We start from the raw sequence: 18,847 nt of genomic DNA, 5'->3' as shown, positions 1-18,847 counted from the left end.
TGAATTATCATCCCTACAAATTACAAATTGTGCAAGCTCTAAACGTACAAGATTATGGTATTCGGTTGCATTTTTGTGAGCAAATGTTACAGTTGATTGAGGATGAACCAGAGCTCATCCATAATCTTTGGATGAGTGATGAAGCGCACTTTAATCTGAGCGGGTTTGTAAATAAACAAAATTTCCGGTATTGGGCACCAGAAAATCCTCAGTCCATGTATGAAAGGCCTCTCCAATCAGCTAAGGTCACTGTGTGGTGTGCGATATCGTCAAGAGGAATAATTGGCCCATATTTCTTTGAGGACGATAATGGGAATGCAATTACAGTTAACTCACAGCGTTATCTTTATATGCTGCAACACTTTTTTGTTCCTACACTTCAAAACTTTCCAGTGAATGAACAAACGTTTTTCCAACAAGATGGAGCTACCAGTCATACGGCAAGAGTGGTTATGAATGAACTGTCAGCTTTGTTCCCGAATCGTGTTATCAGCAGGAATGGGGACATTTCTTGGCCACCACGATCGCCAGATCTCTCCGCATGCAATTATTTCCTGTGAGGTTATTTAAAAGCAAAAGTTTTTGAAACCCGACCAGCATCTGTAATGGATCTGAAGCAACGAATTCGTGATGAAGTGAATGCTATTCCTTTGAGAATGCTCCGAGACACTATGGATAACTTTCGTTCAAGACTGGATCAATGTCTAAATTCTAATGGGCATCACTTAAGTGACACAATTTTTAAAAAGTAAACTGTAAATCACGTTTGGGTGAGTTTAAACTAAATTTCCAGTTGTGTACTTTAGATTTTTAGTATTAAATGATTTTTCCAATATGCAGGTCAAGTCATTACACCTCATTAAAAATCGCCGGTTTGACTGGCTCACCCTGTAGTAGTAGATAACTTTCTGTCTCCTATATCTCCTGATTTCCTTCAATGCATCTGCTAAAACTCCTAGCACAATTTTGCTCGTTTTGGAGATTTCAGTAAAAAAATTATTTTGATAGACTACTATTTCTCAAAGAAACGCTTGGAGGCCAGTTTGAATTTGTGCTCCATTCAAATCGAAATCTTTCTTATTGCCATGATTTCTATTTTAAAAGACTAGCTAAAAACTTTAAATAAAATTAATTCTGGCAAGTAAAAATTCAGGTTTTAAAGAAATAGATTTCAATACAACTGATATTCATTGTGTAAAATTTGATGATCTCTTAGAATTTTGGTCAATAAGATTTAGAGTTATAGATTTTGTGCAGAATAATATTATTCCAGTAAATAAAAATGGCTGTCTTTACCATATGGTCATATTTTTAACATGATTAGAGATTATATATTTCTAAAGAAATTATGGAGTGACTATTTTAGGTTTTGGTCAGTCTGTTAAGATTTATTTATTCCAAACTCGTGCTTTTGTGTTGGATGAGTGATTATGCTGTGGGGTTTTAATAGTTCAGAGCTTTGAAAATTATATTTCATGAAATCAAAAACATACTGATTTATGACAGTTTAAACTTTTAAAATGTTAAAAAGTGTTTCACAATGTTCTAAACTACATAAATTTGTAATTACATGTGTGTCCTTTTTTTGGAGGACAAGTATATTATAATTTTTGGATGAGTTGATGCTGTGAATTGGCTAAAAAAATTTCCAAGGAGGTTTTACTATGATGAAAATAACTAAAGCTCTCAATCCAATGCAACAATTTATTTCAAGATTGGGAAAATATGTATAAAAATAATATACATTTATAATTTAAGCAAATAAAGTGCAAATAAAATAAAATCAGTACTGTTTGTATTTTATACAACCTTGTATATACTCTTTGTAACATATTTCAAAATAAAAACTATTAATTCCTAGAAACTAATGTAATTTATTGTAATTAAACATATAAGATATCTTAAAACAAGTATATTATAAAATGAATCACCCACCTGGGTAATATTTTATTTTCAAGATTCAAGATCAAAAATTCTTTATTCGTACATAGTACAGCGTGTACATGAATAGTGTCAATAAGTTTTTTTCAATATACTAATTAATCTATATGTCATTTAAAATTAAAATTATACAATGTAATAAGAAATAAACAATCCAGAAGCTTATATACATGAAATACTAAAATTACATACCAGGCATTCCCAATCTACCTTCCCTCCCAAAACTCATCAAGGGAGTACAGAGCCAGATTTATCAAATATATTTTTAACTCTTTTTTCATTTTAATAAGATTTTCTTCATTTATTATTTTTGTTGGTAGTTTTGTTAAGAATTTATGGCCCATAAAATCAGTTCTTTTTTTTTGAAAAATTCTAGTTTGTGCTGAGGGACATTTCTTTTAAATCTAGTATTATAATGATGTAAAATTTTTGTAGGTTTTGCATTTCTCTCATTTTGTTTTATATATATCACTGTCTCATGTATGTATAGACTGTAAACAGTTAAAATTTTGTGTTCTGAAAACAAATTTTTGACAGATTCTGTTTTTTTTTAGTCTAAACATTGCTCTAAGAGCTCTCTTTTGTTGGTGTAAAATTTTGTCTAAATTTTTCTTTGTCGTTGCACCATATATACTAATTCCATAGGCTAAGTGTGAATGTACTAGTGAGAAATATATAGTCCGCAATGTCTGTATACTACAAATCTGCGACATCTGTCGGAGTGCATAGATACCAGAAGACATTTTATAAATTTTAAAATGTAAATTCTTAAAAATATGTAATGTTGCGTGCTTTGTTGGAAATAATTAATCTGAGTAAGATGATACAATTATTTTGGGTGGGAAATTTGTTTACTTTTAAAATTCATAGCCCAGATACTAACCCTAAAGATAAAAAAGGTGTAATTTTTTATCAATCCACTAGAAATTACAGATAATATATTTGGAAATGTATGCAATTTTTTAATGAGACCCAATTGAAAACAGCAGAAGGTAAAAATGTGAAATTTTTTACAGAACATATGTGAGTTATAGCTATTACAAAAATATATTATGGAAATAATGAATTTTTAATTATATGATAATTTGAAGGGATCCAGTATCTTTAATGTACATACTGTACAAAATCATGTCCTTAACTTGAACTGTTTTTCCTTAGGGTTCATAACAAGTGTCCCAAAATCCTGCTTTAAATCAGTACCACTTCTCCTGTAATAATAAAAAAAAACATTTTGAAAACAGCATTTTAAAGTCCTATGTAAGGTATTCCTCTAATCTTGTCCTGATCTAACTTTCCATTCTCACTAATTATGGAAAGACATCTCACTTTAGTCCTTCCTAGAACACTCTCAAGGAACTTATTATTTTCATCATGGACTTCCCATAGTAATTAATTAAACATCTTTGACTTTGAACTCTCAAGTTTTGCATACTTTTCTTCTCACTTAAATTAACCTCAATTGAATGGTCCTTACAAAGCATTGTAAAATTATTGGAATTTACCAACCTTTTCTACTTCAAGGCAATCTTATTATCAACCAGCCATATTGATGAGTTTTTGTCTATGACCAATAACTGTAGATTGGTTGTAGTGGTATAGATACAACCAAAGAGTCTATCACAGGATGCTGGATGATGGAAAGTTATAGAATCTACTAGGATTACTTGTAAGTGTGTGGGTGCGCTTATTTGGGCATGATAACCCAACCGAAACGGTTTGATGTGATTTGAGAGTGCACAATTTTGGATATCAATCATCTTCAAATTATGTAAGCTCAATTAGTAGTAATTAAAAACTAAGTATTGAATTGAATTGAAAATCTCTTCATTCATTGAATATACATTTTATGTACATTGAATAGTCTTACAAACATTACTTAACTTGTAAACTAAGAGGTTATAATGTGATAAAATACCCTAATCTTATAGTCAATATAATCACAAACTCCCCAATAATTGCAGCTTTAGCCATAATAAAAATAAAATAAAACGATATTATAAATAATTAAAAAGAAACCTGTTTAAACTATTGAACTATAACAATAGTAATTATATATTTCAGTAATAAACAATACATTAGCAACATTAATTGAAATAAATACACAAAACAATCGAAATAAATACATAAACACAAATTGGTTTGTTGCAGTGATAATAAAAAAACTCAGCTCAACCTACAATTACAAAACTTGTCAAATGAATGTAAAGAAAGAAATTAAGTATGACTTCAATTTTTTTTCTTAAATATTGTACTATTTTTCTCTGCAGTTATTGTTAGTGGTATTTTAATTAAAACTTTTTTAGTGTTTTCCTTCATAAAACTACAGTCTATGTATGTCCAGTGTGATACCACATCTTACTGTACTGTACTTTTAACATGGAAGGCCTGTTTTTTTATTTTTTACATATTTTATACTTTTATATATGTATAATCCATATACTGTAAAAATCTTGAGCTCTTTAAGAAGTCTTTAACACTAGCATTTGTTTTCAATTTTTTTCATTATTCTAATACTCATTTTTTGGAGTTTGAGAACAATATCCAAGTTTTCCCTGGTGGTTATCATTCATATTAGTTTGTTCTAATTAGTTCATAATTTGTACTATCTTTTTTAAAATTATGTGATTGGCAATTCACTCTGTAGATTGTTATTTTCTTCAAATCAAGGTAAACCGCTTAGAATTCAATATATAGTTAGCTGAATATTCATAGATTATTAAAATGTGATATATCAACTAATTAATGATTTAAATTGATTAAAAATAATAATTAGTATCGCCATTTCATTATTTCTTTCAAATTTAGTCTAACTAATTATTCAAAAGACTGCTTCGTTAATGAAGTTCTCAAATTAAACACTAGTATTTAATATTGTCAAATTAAATAATATTTTTTATCTGGTCTTAATAACAGTGAAATAAGTTTCTTGTCAGCGTTAATTCAGTACCTATGCAAAGTATTTATAAACTGGTAAGATACTATATATATATTATATTGTGAATTTTCTTATTATTGCTCTTTATTAAACAGTATTTATAAGTTGTTCATTTTGTAAAAAGGCCAGAAAGAAAGAAATTGTATTCAAATTATCTGAAGATTAATTCAGTAATAATGTTTGAATTAAAATTAAGTAAAAGAAAACTATTTATTAGTAGAGAATAATATTACAAATCGCTCACAATTATGGCCAAACTTTTCTTTCAAAATGTTAAAACTGTTATTACTACCAATTGCACCACCTTCAAAGATTGTTCAAAAGGAAAATAAATGAGGAAGCGACTTGTCAATAAACATGACTCGGCAGATATATCTTCACAGCTATAAGAATGGCGAGGGGGGGGAGGTTTGGAGTGGTGTATAAAAGGCACTGAAGGTCAATTAGACAGCTGATTGTGAACTGCTACAGTTCACTTACTTGATTTGACACCTTGGACAAATTTATCACAATTTTCTGGGATATTGTCATAACATAAAGGTGAGTAAGATTTACAATGCAAGTTGTATTGATTAATAACTGAAATCCTTTATTATATTAGTACTTAAATGAGGAAATATTCTATTTTAAAATCATTACTTTGTCTTAATTCATTTCTTATTTCCTTTGGATAAGAATTTAAATGATAAACTCATAAAGTAGTTTTATTTATAGTTGATGTTTGGAGAACTTAAGCATTTACAACTGTTGTTGCTAAATTGTTCATGTGTTGTGGTATTACAACACCATCTCATAGCTCACATTTACGTTAATACATTTAGTTACATAAAAGTATGTACTTAAGGGAGGCTTGAGTGGCCCAAGATTCTCAAAAAATGTTGACAGAAAATTATTAAAGTTGTACCCAGAATTGTCACTGTCAATTAGTAAACACATTTGCTTGTTGCTCTCATCTTGCAGCAGACTTTTCGTTAAGGATCATAAACGTATTACAATTGGTAATTAACTTTTCTCATAAAAGTTTAAATATTTAGAATTAATTAAATCTCATAAAATCAAAAGTTGTTAATATTTAGCATTGACTATAAATGTAGCAGGTGACCAAGTGACGTTTCAATTTGAAGAATTTATTTCTAAGTTTACTTTAAAGTTTATGGTTTTAGTTCAAGGTGGTATTTGGCCTCGGCAACAATCTGCCTCCAATGTTTTCTGATCTTCCGCATCCTCTTCTTTGACACATCCTGTTCATGTTGATAGCACTTGGTTTTTACACCTTTTCTTTGGGCATCCATTAGGTCTTCTTCCATCAGGGGTTTCTTTCCAAACTTGCTTGATTAGAGCATCCATCATCTTCCTTGCTTATTGTGTGCCCAGCTTAGAGCAAACAATTTTGGTATTGGTTACAATTTCAACAGTTTTTAAGGGCTATTTAATTTGTTTGTTGTTTTATTTGCCACACTCCATTTTCTAATAAGGTACCAAAGCATATTTTTAGTATTTTATTTTCCAAAACAATCAGCTTTTTCTGTAAATTTGTATCAAGAACTATGACTGCTTCATAGAGAAGGGTTGGTGTTATTATTGTTTTCTAGATTTAAGACTTTGTAAGGCTAGGTAAAATTTACAATAATTTCATTGTCAAAAACAATCTTCAAACAAAGTGTAGGTAAAAGCTTTGAAGCAAACCTGCATCTACTGGCTGCTGAATTTAATCTACAATAATATTTAATGTTAACATTTTGAACGGTTTAATTGTGGAAGTGTTGAATCTTTGATAGAAGCAGTACAGTTATAAAAACAGAACAGACATACATGCATTGTCAATTTGGTTTCTTTTGGTAAATGAAGATTCCTTAAAAGGAACACTTGATGATTTAAAGTTCATCTAACGATTTTTCTTTACAGCTAGTTCTACTTATTTGGATCTGTCAATATTGTCCTTCTTATTTTTGTGTTCTTTTAATCTTTTCATTACAAATCCTGATTGTACAATGTAAGTTTTGTTCCATCCACAGCCCGGTTTTATAATTTACATTCTTGCTTTACATTTTTAAATTTTAACTTTGTTCAATAATTTTGGAGATCATTTGATGAGTTAAAAACAGAGCAAATGTTAAATTTGGAATTAATTTGAAATAAAAACTATGTTTCAGAAATGGGTGCTTAGGAAACAGAATTTATGGACTGATTTATAATGAAAACCAATGTTCCACCCTTGTTTTACAATTAGTAACAACTGGGGGAATCTGATCAACTAATAGCTCCCACACTTACTTCAAACTTAGTGCTAATTTAATGCATGATATATTTGTATTTTGATTTTGTAGAAAATCAGTGTTTAATGTTGTGGATAAACATATAATGTTAAATCATTCTGAAGTTATTTAGAACATTGATAGATCCAGGGGGTCGAAGGAATTAAGATTTTAGATTTTGAAAAAGGACATTTCTATGAGCAACCCTAATTACTCTTGTAATGTAACCATAAAAAATAAAATTAACCTAACTTTATGAACTAATTTTTGGTTACTAGTAAATTTCTTTCCAAACATTAAATTTTTTGTAGTATCGAAATGCAAAATTGCCTGTTACAGCAATTATAACGATATACTTAAACTCAGGTGGCCCCCTCTTTGGTTTAGGAGGTCTAGTTGTCACTTGCCTGTGGCTGTTGTTGAAGTTCAACTAAAAATAATATTAATTAATAAATCTGATAGTCCTGGGTTGAAAGCTATGTATCATTGATTAATTGTTGTAATAAAAGAATTTGGCCAGTGTTTCAAGTAATGAACTATTTAATTGGACATCATAAGAAACTAATCACTCAATAAATTATCAACATATTACCAATTTCCAGTTTGATTTTATTAATGATAAATTAAATTGTGTATAATTTCAATTAATACATTTGTTTTTGCTGTATAACTTTTTTATGTCTGTTAAAATTCTATAATTAACTAATGAATTATACTTTTGTCACAATAAATAAAATAGGAACGTCAAAGTTTAAACGGTTCTTGAATTTACTCCTGATGATGGCATCTTTGATGTTGCAAGGTCATGAAAAATAAATTTAAACGTATTTGATAATTGTGTTATTTGTCTAGTAATACAGTTTATTCCCAATATAAAAGAGCTCATGCTTTAAAAAACTAATTATTGGATAAGTTTATACTCAAAGTTCCACTAGTGTCAGTCTACCATATTGCTGGTTGGCAGAATTGAATGCTATACTACTCCTGTTCTTGAAGGACACAAATTCTAATATCCTGATACAACTAATACAACTCTTAACATAATGTAGCTATGGTGGGAAGATTTGATTGAATGTGAATTTTGAGTGTAGCTTCAGGTCAAGCCAGCGTGTACAACTATAAATAATCATAACCACAGTCCTTCAAGGTTCTACAGCTCTTCAATAAAACACGATAGTAGATAATAATAGCATTGTAGACATAGCTGTACTGTGCAATTACGTGTCTTCAATTTTACAAAACTGCTCTGTCAAATTATAACTTTCTATTAATCGAGCGTATATAGATGTTCACAAAAGAGTGTTCAAACTTTTGTGGCTAATATAGTACTCATGTTTCCAAACAGAAAATGTTCAATAAACGTAGGTTGAGAATGTGTTGCTTACCCACTAGCCGTCATTTTATAATACAAAGATTATTATTTCTAGAACTAGTACAGCTAGAGTTACCAACTTTGCAAATAGGTTATGAAAAATAAGAGGAAAACTCAAAAAAATAATTGTGATTTGCTTTAATATTAACGAAATGGCGTCTGTTTTTAAGTCAAATAACAAAATATCCAGTATAGTTATACAAAATTTACAAGATACCAACTATTTTTATCAAAATTCCAACAATACTTTTCCCAACTAAATCCGTCAACGCATAATGGAGCACCGCCACATTGAAGGTACGCTTCCACAACTCAAGAGCAACAAATTTGTCATAACTCACGTTTGAGAAGCAACAGCTGTTTGTTTATCCCGGCTTGTGCCATCGCGTCGGTCAGCAAGAGTGGAGGGTTAACTACACGTTTAATTGTTACTCAATAATATCCTTCACTATAAGAATAATTAATAATCAAGTATTCCTACTATTGAAAAATAAAACTTCAAATCTGCTATAGCTGACCTAAATATAGTTCAGTAATTATAACAAGTGTGTACCCAACTTATAATATGTTATTGGGCCCATCTGGACTTTTATTTCATATGTGGGCCGAAATAATTTATATTTGTTTGTAAATATTAAAAGTTAATGTACACAAATTAATAGGCCATAGTCCCTGATGGACCTAATGCAATATTATTATTCTTACTACGTTATGCATGCACTTTTATTTTAATAACGTCAAGTAAAGTCAGACTTTAGACTTCTATTTTATGTTATTTATGATTGAGTAGAGACAGGGAGGCGTTGCGTTGGTTTGTTTTATCAATTATCATTCAAACAGCTGTTGACATTGACAGTGAACTTGAGTTTATTAGCTTCCGCACAGTGGTAGCAATTTCTCGAAATATCGATATATTATAAAACATGAAATCGACACATCACACCAAATTTATCGATTCTCCAAAAATACCGATGTTTCAAAATTGAGTAGAATATAACTATATGTATATATATATATATATAATATATATATATATATATATATATATATATATATACACCATTAAACGAATACAGAATCACAATTAAATTATGAAAATAAATGTGTGAACATAAATTAAGGTTACATTTAATTATATTGCTTTTAATTCTAAAATATGAAAAATCATTAATTGTGTTGGATTGAAAGGCGACAAATAAACACAATTCAATGATTGTCAGTAATTTTCAGTAAAATCATTACTATAACGTTTGAACTAAATTAATTAATTTTTTTAACAGTGGTTCAATGTTTGGAGACGAGTCTCTCGAACGGAGCTGATATGGCTATTGACACTAAATAAATGACGGGTCAATTTTGTACAATATTCCGAGTGCTGAGTAGGCAAGTGCAGTAGCTACAGTGTTGGGGGGAGGTCGGGTGGTTCTTGAGAGTTGAAGGATGGGGAGAGTTAAGAAAGATAGTGGGATTAAGAGAATTTACAATCATTGTAACTTATGTAGTGAGCTAATAATAATAATGATAAATTAATTTAGTTTAAAAGAAAACTTTTGAGAGCTCTCGATCTGAATTTCGTCCAGTTAGACAAGTACGCAACACAAGTAATAGGTTATAACTTTAGTAGTTATGGTAAAATCAATAGTAAGAAATAATTATCTGATAATAGTAAAATACAATGTTTTTGACCAAATAATGTAAAAATATCGCAATTCAACAATCGATGTAAAAACATCGATGTTTGCAAAGAGAAGATCGAATTTTAGGAAGCATCGATTATTTTTTCTATTTATTTATACACCATCATTCACATTCGATTTTCGAGGTGAGACTGATCTTTTTCAAATTCATTTTTTAAACAATTCACTAATGATAGGACTGTGGTGGTGATACGGTTATTGCGGTTAGTTGAAGCAGAGAACAGCATTTATATGTAGGTAAATTCTTTTATTACTTTGTTATTTAGATATATAATACTGGAAGCACAAATTTAAATTATGATTTAGTGTGAATAAAATCAAATTTGACAAATAGGGCAAGATAAAAATATTTCAGGCTAAGCCTACAAGTTTTATATACGTATTTACTTTTTAAAATTGATGGGTTCTACAGTTTTATGCCAAATACGAGTAAAATTAACACGAAAAACTATAGATTTTGTTTAAAATTGTGGGTGATCCCTAGCTGTTGGTTTCTATTCCTATAAATGATTGGTTCAAATATAATCATAAGTTCCGTTATAGTATGGCTAATGCCATTTAAAGTAGACCTATCCCCCACAATAAATTCCTTTGTGGGAGGGAAGGAGCAGCTGTATAGTAAGTGCCCACCACCTCAATTGAATAAGGATACTAATTATCGGTTAGAAATTCCTAATCTATCTAATACAAAAACAGTGTAATTATGGTTTATTTACAATAATTAATGCCAGCACTGTTTAATGTGTTGAATAACAATATTGTTAAAAATTAATTTAAACAAATTAAAATTATTTATATGAGATTTGAGTAATTGCAACAAGTTCAATTTGGCTATGTACAGTACTTGTGTTATTTGTGTCAATATAGTAAAATGTAAGTAAATATTACACGGTTTCGTTTCTTACATTTTATAAATTCATATAGCCTAGATAGTTTTTATTCATCATTAAATTATAATGTTTTAGATATAAAAACAGTAGTAATTTGACATTTTTACAACGTAATTCAGTTCGAGATTTTGGTTTCGTAGATTTAGATAATCATGAATATTGATGATTCATATTCACAACCGTTTATTATACTGTGCTCTCGGAAAGTCATTGTGCACCATTTGACATGACGGAATAATTTCACCATTAGGTTGGTAGCTCTGTTGTTGCCGAACACTGCAAGACCTGTCAGTCGTTGAGTTGAGGTTGTACCTGTTTCATTTATTGAAGTTCTGTTGCACATTTTTTGTTGCTGGACTCGATGGTTCTTTCAGTAGAGGAATGCATTTTCCTCGTTGAATACATATTTCGTGAAGGTGACAATTGCAGTGATTTAGTAAAGCCTAAATTTTCTGCAAAATTTCAGATTTAATTATTACTCAGCGTAATGCAGTATGAACACTGATTGAAGAATTTTGGGCAACTGGTTCCTGTTGAAGGCGCTGAACTTAGTGGTAGGCTCCTAAGCTAGACGAACAAAAGCTGCTGGATATTTCTGATTCTATGGCAAAAAGTTCAACAAAATCAATGCGTAAGTTAGCACAACAGCATGATATCGGACTTGCTGCCGCACATCAAGTTGTCAGACAAGAACTTAACCCATTCCCATACAAAGTAAGGTATGTTCAAGAGCTGAAACCTTCAGATAATGACAAGAGACTAAATTATTGTCATTGGTTTCAACGTTTCATTGACCAAAATTCCGAAAACATCCTTGACATAACGTTTTATACAGATGAAGCGTCGTTTCACTTGGTAGATTATGTAAATTCACATAATAATCGACTTTGGTTGGCAACTAACCCTCACGCTTTACACGAGCAGTCCTTACACTAAGCAAAAATTGGAGTCTGGGTTGCCGTGAGTAGAGCATGCATTGTGGGACCAATTTTTTTTAAACACAGTTAATAGTGATCATTATTCTTCTGATATTTTAGAGAACTTTATGAATCAATTAACACAAGTGGAAATGAATAATGATTGGTTCCAACAAGACGGAGCAACAGCACATACGTCTAACATCTCAATGGCTTTCCTGCGCAACGTGTTGGTAGAACACGATCATTTCCAAGAATTTGTGGCCTGCAAGATATCCTGATCTGACTCCCCCAATTTCTTTTTATGAGGTGCAGCGAAACAAACAGTGTAACGGAACATACCACACACGATTGACGAATTTAAAGCCGCGATAACGGCTTACATTCGAGGAATCAATCACTGATCTTCAGTTGGGTAAGGTGTTTGCATACAAAATGAAACAAATACAATGCTGTATTGATGCCAAAGGAGGCCATTTCGAACACATTTTATCAACAATGTAATCATGTATTAAGGTATGGTTTAACAATGTAATTAAGGTATTAAATTAATTTTTTCTTCAAAATGCTTAGTCATTCCTTTATACGTTAAATGCGTAGTCACAATTCGTGCACAGCAATTTTCCGAACGCACTGTACTACAGCCAGTAGGCCTACCCCCACAATAAATTCCTTTGTGGGAGAGAAGGGGCTATAAATAAATAAACTTTTTTTCTGAAAGTTGTCCAATTTTGAATAGAGCCTCATAACTGGTATTCAAATTGTAATATTCATGTTATTATATATGTAATTTATGAACATTGTATACTTACTCTTACTTACTCCCAGGGCTATTTATATCGGAGGTGATATTTAGCCGCACCAACAAAGCTCCTCCATCTTGAACGGTCCTCTGCATCTTCCTCTGAAGCGCCTATCTTCTCCATATCAGCCTTCACCTGGTTCCACCATCTCACTTTTGGTCTCCCCCGGGGGCCGTCTTCCTTCTGGGTTACCGTACATTACCCTCTTCAGTTTGCATACCTCTTCTCTTCTCAAAACATGGCCTGCCCAAACGGAGTCTTCTGCACTTTATTTCTCCTATTACATCCGTACTATTGTAGAGCTCCCTGATTTCTCTATTATGTTTTCTTCTCCATACCCCTTTTTGAACATTGTATATATGAGTTAATTTCACAAAATATAATAGTTGTAGTCCCTTTAGGATGCATAATTAGGCTAAATTACAAAAACATAAAGCTGTGTTTATTCTCTTCCTACTCCCGGTAATTCTGTACAAAACGGTATAAAATAAAATTTTGTTTATTATTGAAATATATTATAAAATGGACTGTGTTAATTATATCTGATATGATCACAGACGTGTCAAAAAGACAAAATAACGTAAAATTGGTAAATAAAAAGTATCAAAATGATGCAAACAATATAATCCTGTATCCTTGTCTACTATTTTACTATGCGATAACAACTTCTATTGTTTTACTATTGAAATCTATTACGAGATGAACGTTCTTAATAGTATTCGAGACAGTTAAAGATGTCGGAAAATGAAAAGAACTTAAAATAATAGTTAAAATATTGAATGAAATTAACTTGTAATTGCTCCCGTCCACTATTTTTTATCGTGCAATATAATAAGTTTATTTAGATAGTTACAAATAGAATAGAATAGAAAAAGTTAAATTTAACCATCATGAGCACTTAAGTTACGTGGTCTGAGCTTGAATTTAGTTACTATCGTAGGGGATGTTTTTCTTTTTCTACTGAAGAGTGGGGTAGCCCTGGAGAGGCCTCTAGCAGCACTGATGGATCAGTAAATTCCAGACCTCATATCATGTTGGACAACCTGGCATATTTTGTAGCCTATAGGCTTGTAACTGATGCTATTATAATATTGAGGTACATATCGTATTATTAAACCCCGTCACGGTTTTTGACGTAACATTACGTGCTTAGCGATTGCATAAAAGTTTGTTACTGAAGTAATATTACACATCGTTATATAGTTCCTGTTTTATTCTGTTGTCTGCTGTATAATTGTGCAAGAAGCATTCCTACGACAACCGTGTTTCGCACAAGTAGTTCGGACAATGTATAATATTTGCATGAAAGTTCTTGAAAGTCTTGAATTGTGGCACATAAACTTATGACCATCATAAGTCTTTTATATTTGATGTATTTGTTTATACTATTAAAAATTAATAAACTTGATTTGGTGTTAATGTTTTATATACCAACAATTTGTATACTATTTTTTAGATTAAACGAAGCAAGTAAATAGTTTTCTTTGTTTGAAGGTTATTTTTGACGATGGAAGGATTGTGAAGGAAACAGGATTTTTCCGGACATTTGCCATCGTTAAGTGAAACAAGAAAACAGTAACACTACGTTTCGAGATCTGCAATCTGATCTCTTCTTCAGGTAAAGAACTAACCTAATACATAATTACAAACTAGGTTAAAATAAACAAATCTTACTAAAGCGTTGTGGCACGCCTGAGTCAGGAATCACAACCTACATGTTGTATGTCAACTTCACTAACACTAAAGACATGCACTTAATAAAAAAACTATACAAAACACTAATCATTAAACTAAACTACGGAATACAGGTCACAATATGTCTTCACTCGTCTACTAACCATCTACGACTGACCAGAGGGGGTAGCCAATAGTAATCGTGACGGCCGGCTAAAACAAGATGGCGGAAATACAAGGGAAGGGGAACAGGAATGGGCCCTTTCGTTATTATTAAGAAAATTGAATCGGATCTCAGAAGCAATGGATACCCTCAATTAGTAATTAATAAGTGCAAACGAACCAGAAGAATCATTCCTGAGTCAGAAAAACAGAATTGTGATAAATTTGCGTTTATGTCAATCCCTTATGTGCCGGGATTATCGGAGAAAATTAGAAGAGTAGGTAGAAAGTACAACATTAGAACCGCGTTTAAAACACACAACACTCTTAGACAAAGTCTCGTAAAAACAAAACCAAAAAATGGCACACAGGATTCCAAAAACTGTGTTTACAGTATAAAAATGTAGCTGCAATAGGGAATACATAGGCGAGACAAAAAGACCACTAAACATAAGGATAAAAGAACACAAAGAAAACACGAGAAAGGGTTTCACAGAAAAGTCAAAAATTGCACACCATTGTTGGTCCGAAGACCATCATATGAATTGGGATGAAGCCCACATAATACATCGGGAACCACATTTCTTCAAAAGGAAATTAATTGAGGCAACATACATTAAATTGGCAGACCAACCAATCAGTCAACCATCAGTCGAGATTAGGCCGCTTTGGTTGCCAATTCTAAAAAATGAACTAAAGAGAATACCAAAAGTATCAAACGGATCGGATATTTGCAATAAACCAATGCGGAGTCACAATATGGTTTTAAGAAGTTCATCTCGCATGAACCAATAATAACGAAAGGGCCCATTCCTGTTCCCCTTCCCTTGTATTTCCGCCATCTTGTTTTAGCCGGCCGTCACGATTACTATTGGCTACCCCCTCTGGTCAGTCGTAGATGGTTAGTAGACGAGTGAAGACATATTGTGACCTGTATTCCGTAGTTTAGTTTAATGATTAGTGTTTTGTATAGTTTTTTTTATTAAGTGCATGTCTTTAGTGTTAGTGAAGTTGACATACAACATGTAGGTTGTGATTCCTGACTCAGGCGTGCCACAACGCTTTAGTAAGATTTGTTTATTTTAACCTAGTTTGTAATTATGTATTAGGTTAGTTCTTTACCTGAAGAAGAGATCAGATTGCAGATCTCGAAACGTAGTGTTACTGTTTTCTTGTTTCACTTAACGATGGCAAATGTCCGGAAAAATCCTGTTTCCTTCATAAATAGTTTTTAGTCTAGGCATTTACCTTACCAGGCAAATGTTTTTTCTCTCGAGTCTCTTTTAAGTGTTATTACAGCTGGCTTATTAAAAATTCATTTTACTTTGTATTGTTGTGGTTTAAAAAAATGTCATATCTGATTACATAATTTAGATAAGAAAATAATTAGTACGCTTTTCATCACTGTCATTATTAATATTTATCTTATTTGTAGTTTCATATTAGTATGTGTTATTTTGTCTAATATTTGACTTTTTTCACATATGTGCTTAAGAGCAATAAAGAGATTCCTAAGAAGTAGGAAGTTACATAGAGAGATATTCTCTAGCTATTATTGCCTCACAATTTATCCAATGTTGTGTAAGCACTTAAGGAAAGGTAATCTTTAGGTAAGCAGATAGTGCTGTCAGTGATAGAGATAATAGAATAGTTGAAGTTATTGCGCCACTTGTGGTGTGTACCATGAACAAGACATTGCTGATACACTGATACTGAATTGTGCCAGACACTCTGTTGTATCGGGTCTGTACCACTTCTCTGCCTTATCTTTATTTTCATTAATAACATAAATAGTTAACATTTGTTTTCTTACTGATGCTATGTTATAATGTTTGGAAAAGAGATTTGATATATAAGAAATAAAGGGAATTGTTTGGTTTAAATTTAATTTCGGCATTGTTGGATTTCAGGATGGAGGAATTCAAGAAAGCCACTTCGATTCTCATCAATGGCAAAAGATATCCAGGTAACACTAGTTGAATTAGATTTTAAAATCACGTTATTTGCATGTGTAATTTTATTTTATTTTAATTTTCAGTTTATTACAGCGTAGAACTATCTTGATTTCTACGTATAGGCTCAACAGTTATAATTGACGAAAATGACAATGATAACGGTGAGAAACAATAGATAAAAACTAAAATAGGCCTAAATGAAATATACCACAATAAAATAAAAACGATAGTAATGAACAACAGTAACAGGAAATGTAAGAAATTATAATAGGTTAATTGGTGAGACAGAGAGGTTAATGATTTTTTTTTTTTAAATAAAAGGCTATTAGTGAAGACATTGACTTCAGATGAAACTCAACTGCAAAGAGGAAGAAACCGAGCTAATGGCCTGCTATGCTGTTAAGCGTGGCTCTGAAACCATTACGGAAGATATTAGTTGATCTTGTTCCAATAGATATTCTGAACTCGACTTCCATATGTACCTCAGAGCAAACAGGGTAGCTATTGTTAGATTTGTATTAACCCTCTCCCGGTTGAACGACCGTAATACGTTTCTGGTACTACTGGGCTGAATCGATAGAGCCGCTCCATCGCGGAAGAACATGCTCACGTTTTTATTATTTCATCAATTCTCTTTGAACAAAACTGGTACATACTTATAAATCATTTTAAGTATTATTAAATTAAATATTAAATTATCCATAACATAGTTGTATTTGAAAAATTATTTAATAAACCTATAAGGTAAACTAAATTCAAATAGTTTTTTAAAATTATGTTTGTAATTAATTATGTATTAGGTTAGTTATTTACCTGAAGAAGAAATCAAATTGCAGATCTCGAAACTTAATGTTGCTGATTTTTTGTTGTATCACTGAACGATGGCAAATGTCCAAAAGAATCTTGTTTTCTTCACAATCCTTCCATCGTCAAAAACAAACTTCAAACAAAGGATTGATTTTGGGTTCAAAAGATCAAAGGGGTCTGTCCGTCCGATAAATCTTTTCTTTTGTTGCGTTCTGTCAGTACTTTAATACTCCATGGTATCAGTTTATTGATTTCTCTGGCTGATCAAGTAATGAAGCCCAGTAGTCTATTAGCAGATGTGGTTTATATCCCCCAATTCAGATCTATGAAGTTCTGGAAATATCGTCACTTTTAAAAAAAAACATTGAAATAACAAAGGCACAAAAGAATGGTGTAAGATCATACCAGCATATTTGTTGAGTTTGATTTGCACATTTTTTGTATGATTCAACTCATTAAAGTTGACTGCAACTGAGCAGATTCTAAAACAGACACAATCTCTATCAAAATTTTGAATTCGTCTGTAAACACCAGAGGAATAGACAATAGAAAATTTTGTGTTTTTTAAAACATTAAGTTTAGAATTTTCATCATTACAATTCATACTGAATGGTCATGATATAATTATAGATATCTTATCAATTCGTGGTACACTTATTCTCAATTCTATGACTTCCTTAGTAGAGTAGTAGCCAGTGGCTCTGGTTGGAGAACCAAGTTTTTGAGAAATTTCTTTCGAGGTATTTTTCTGAAGTTTTCTTAAGCAAAACTGAGAGGGCATTTATGTACAATGCTTCCTTGTACAATTGTAATAAAATAAAACTGCTAAATAGTAAATTTCCCTAAAGATAGGTTTTAATAAACTTTGGACTCGGATAGATTTCAGAAAACATAAACAATATTAGGTTACAGGTGAGAGCATTATTAACTGTTTAACATGTATTAACTATTACATCAAAAATGTTTTCTTTTCAATATTGTCAATGTTTTGAAAGATAGAGAGAACACTCAGTTCCCTAAAGGTTTAACTGCAACTGTTCCGTGGCCTTAATATTCATTTTTTTATTCATAACGTAACTGTGGTGGGAAGGGTTTGATTTGATGCAAATGTTGAGTTTAGTTTCATTTTACCTTTCACATAGTACATCATCTGAAATCTGGCACAGTCACAGACTTGATTCCTGGAAGCTGGAGTACACGTCCGTCTGAAGAGTTCCAAAAAATAATTGGTGATGAAGACTCTGCATCGTTCAACATCAGATTCACCTGGACTTCAAAAGAGGTCTGTCTGGTTTTCCAGTAACCATTCAACGTAATCCAGATGAAGAGGTGTTTTCATTGTCTCGTCAGGTGTACAATTGAGTGTTCTACAATGTTTTAGACTTAACCCTACAACTGGCAGTCGCCTGATTATCAGTCGATATTAATGTTTCTGTAGT

The 18,847-nt window shown here is 31.5% G+C and overlaps 1 protein-coding gene across 3 annotated transcripts in view; it reads left to right on the top strand.

The window, feature by feature from the left end:
• The first annotated feature begins 5,303 nt into the window (after nucleotides 1-5,303).
• The window catches only part of LOC124367220 (probable aldehyde oxidase 4), a 39,759-nt gene continuing 26,215 nt past the window's right edge, over nucleotides 5,304-18,847 (top strand). The window contains exons 1-2 of one of the 3 annotated variants that reach the window (XM_046823882.1): nucleotides 5,304-5,416; nucleotides 16,557-16,612. In XM_046823882.1, coding sequence (XP_046679838.1) covers nucleotides 16,558-16,612 — 55 coding nt within the window. In that variant the 5' untranslated portion in view covers nucleotides 5,304-5,416; nucleotide 16,557. Of the gene's footprint in view, nucleotides 5,417-10,365; nucleotides 10,434-16,294; nucleotides 16,390-16,556; nucleotides 16,613-18,847 lie in introns of those variants that run through there. The other 2 variants (XM_046823881.1, XM_046823883.1) reach the window with 2 other exon arrangements.

Source organism: Homalodisca vitripennis, chromosome 8 (assembly GCF_021130785.1).
Source record: "Homalodisca vitripennis isolate AUS2020 chromosome 8, UT_GWSS_2.1, whole genome shotgun sequence".
NCBI lineage: Eukaryota > Metazoa > Arthropoda > Insecta > Hemiptera > Cicadellidae > Homalodisca > Homalodisca vitripennis.
This window is presented reverse-complemented; position numbering and strand designations above follow the sequence as displayed.